At 42.6% G+C, this 3104-nt stretch overlaps 1 protein-coding gene across 2 annotated transcripts; it reads right to left on the minus strand.

The window, feature by feature from the left end:
* Positions 1-221: 221 nt before the first annotated feature.
* On the minus strand, positions 222-2427 carry LOC125078393 (uncharacterized). Of its 2 annotated transcripts, XM_047691133.1 has the most exons (3): positions 2239-2427; positions 1742-2106; positions 222-1517 (listed from the first exon to the last, which is right to left on the minus strand). In XM_047691133.1, the coding sequence occupies exons 2-3, from the start codon at positions 2000-2002 to the stop codon at positions 1203-1205; spliced, it is 576 nt and encodes a 191-aa protein (XP_047547089.1). In that variant the 5' UTR covers positions 2003-2106; positions 2239-2427; the 3' UTR covers positions 222-1202. The 2 variants fall into 2 exon arrangements, with proteins under 2 accessions (XP_047547089.1, XP_047547002.1); XM_047691046.1 differs by having other exon boundaries at positions 1742-2427.
* Positions 2428-3104: the final 677 nt, after the last annotated feature.

Here is a 3104-nt window from a genome sequence, read left to right on the forward strand (position 1 = left end):
AATTACCCCCAAGGCAGTCTTAAGGATCTTTGCCACTGCTCCTGCAAATCATTCTATTCCCTTTCCAACTTCATTCTTCCAACAGTACAAAACCCTATTCTAGGCAAAAAAGAACAAAACAAACACATTGGTTATCTTCTCCAATTCTAGTGTGGTAACCATCAGGGTCAGTCCTAAGGAAGGGAGACAATAAAGTATAAAATTTCCTTCTAATGCAGATACTTTACACATTTATTTCTATTTGCACCTTTATTGTTCTTATATGAAGTGGGAAACTGGAACAAGTAGGAAATAACAACAAGAAATTAAAGCTACAGGGGAAACTCTCAAACTCTTCTTAAACCTACTCTCTCAAAGTAGGGCATGAGATTAGTTTAAACTCTTAGTTTACATCCTGGGAAGAGGATAAACCTAGTGTGCTGGGAAAACAATGGGGGAAATGAAATAGTCTTGAACTTTTCTTAAGTACTTATTTTCTTTAGGGTTCTCCGAAGAACTTGGGATTCTGTGAGAGTCTGGCTAAAGAATAACGAGGAAGAAGCCTATTAACTTACTTGACTAGGTTTAATACATATGGCTAGAGAACACCAGAGGCACATTCAAAAGGAAGAGCCAGGTAGCTTACCAACAAGTGACAAAAAGAAAACCAAACCATGGTTAGAGATGGAGGAGGTGGTAGTGTTACCCTGTCCAAGAAAAGTAGCAACCACCACCCCCTGAGGCATAGTTGAATCAGTTAGAAAGCAGCAGAAGTTCTACAAAGTACTGAGGATGAAGAATTCAAAAGGAATCTCTAGCCAAAGGTAAAAGACAATGAGAGGAGCTGGACATACGTCTCCACTTAGCGACTAATATCTGGAGACATTACTCAAAATGATGGCATGGGATGGCTTCCATCCTCAGAGAAGGCAGTGAGACTTGAGCTAACTGAAGACACGAGTAACATCTGCATGAATTTTGGGAACCACTGCTCCAGAGTGAATGCTACTTCAGCCTAACAGGAAGAAGTAGGAAGTAATCCCACTACTGGGGTTAAGTGTTAAAAATTTCAGTTACTTTGCTTTTACCACATCTTTAGGCTTAAGGATCTCAGCATAAAAGCAGCTCTCTTTTTGATAAACAAGAACTCAACCAACAGGAACAACGATATGGAGAAAACTACAAAACTAAACACAGGGAGAACCCATAGCCGCACCAACTTGCTACTGGCCCTCATGAGGCTGCACTCTGTTTTTGCCCAGATCCCTCAGCAGGCTAGGTCTTAGAGACTTGGCATCACCTCCTGCCTCAGTCAGCTCAGTACCCTGCCTTCTGGGGTGCTTCCGCTTCCTAGACCTCGAGAAGGTCCGGCAGACACAGCTTAAGAAGCGACCAAAGCAGAGTGGTGGTGATGTCAAGGATGTCACTGCAGGAGAAGAGGGCCCAGGCTCTGAGGATGCTGGTTGCTCACAGGGCTGGATTGGACACTCCTGATGCATCACACAGGCACCCTCATCCTGCTGACTCTGTAATGGGTCCTGCAAGGAGAAGAAAGAAGTCAAAGCCCTCAATGCCAACACACATACACAAAAAAGGCATCACCCTCTGAGCCAGTTCATGCTTTATCTGGGCCTAAGGATCTCAGTTTGTTCCTCAAGCTCTTTACCCCCACCTCCTCCCACTGCAGGGGAAGAGTTGCCATTATTTTTCCTAGGAAAATGTGGCAAGCCCAGACTTTTGACACCCCATGCCTTATCCTTACTTCACTGGGAAGGTCAGGATCATCTTTGTGAGCACTGAGTACAGTCGGCTTTGTATCTACCACTTCATCTTCACTTTGTGGTGGTACCAAAGGTGTTGGAAGGATTGGGGGGCAGAGGGTCTCCACTTTCTCCCTCCTCTTGTTCTTCCTCATTCTCTTTGTCCTTACAGCCTTCCTAAGACGTCTATGCTTTTTTGGAAGTGGATCTAACTTTCTCCTCTGGACTGGAGGCATGACAGGCTCTTGTGAAATGTCACCCATTTGACTCTCAGATGTCCCCTCCAATGGCTCTGATGATGACTCCAAATTTCTCTTCAGAGGATCATTCTCCCACAGGTGGAAGCTCTCCTCTGTACCTTGAGTATCTGGTGATATGTTCAAGTCATCAGTGACATGTTTTGGGATGGAGATTGGAGATTCCCAACCTCTTTCATTGAGGGTTTTTTTTTGACCCACTAGGCTGACCCCAGCCAGCTTTGCACAAACAAAAAGCTCACCACAAAAGGACCAAGAGTCAAATGCAAATGGAAGCAGTTAGTACCCTGACTCTTTCCAATAATTTATCTTCAGCTATCATAGACACAACACTATACTGATCTCAGATTTCCCCTCTAGACTTAAGAAGGAATTCAATGGCCTTCAGAGATAGTCCTCAGTTTGTTCTTCTTGGCCTGGAAGATCACAGATTTCCTAAAAGGAGAGAGAAAATCATTGAAGTAATTGCTCCATGGATAGTGGAGTTCCTCCTGCTCCCACAAAATGTACGGTTTAGTAAGACTCTGTAAAACGTAGCATGAATTTCTCAGCAGAAACAATATTTAGCAACTTAACAAAATATCCAAAGAAATATTTTTAAAGTAAGAAAACTCTCCATGTATACCAGAATCACCAGGGGGTGCTCTTTGAAAAATCAGATTCCTGGGATATGCCCCAGACCTACAATCAGAACCTCTAAACTAAAGCTGGGTGGCAGGAATTTTTTCCCAGTATTTGTATTTTTTCCCAGTAACCTACACTCTAAAATCGCACTCTAAAACCTGAGAACTACTGCTGTAGAAGGACACTAAATTCAATATTCTATGGGGCCATGGGGATAACTATTCATAAAAACATGCTACTTTCTCCTATGGGTTTTCCCTCATCATCTCAGCTCATAATGATCTCTCTCCTCTGAAGTCATTTAGTTATCAACACTCACTTTGGTATGTTATCCTTTATTATCTTCTATTATAATTTAACTTCAAAGCCTTGTAACTCTGTCTTTTATCCAGAGTATAAGCTTCTCAAGGGCAGAGCCTCTGAGAGTGGTTAGTTTTCTACAGTGGCTTGCCAGTATTATTAGTACTTCACAAATTGAAGAAGT

Source organism: Lutra lutra, chromosome 1 (assembly GCF_902655055.1).
Source record: "Lutra lutra chromosome 1, mLutLut1.2, whole genome shotgun sequence".
Taxonomy (NCBI): Eukaryota; Metazoa; Chordata; class Mammalia; order Carnivora; family Mustelidae; genus Lutra; species Lutra lutra.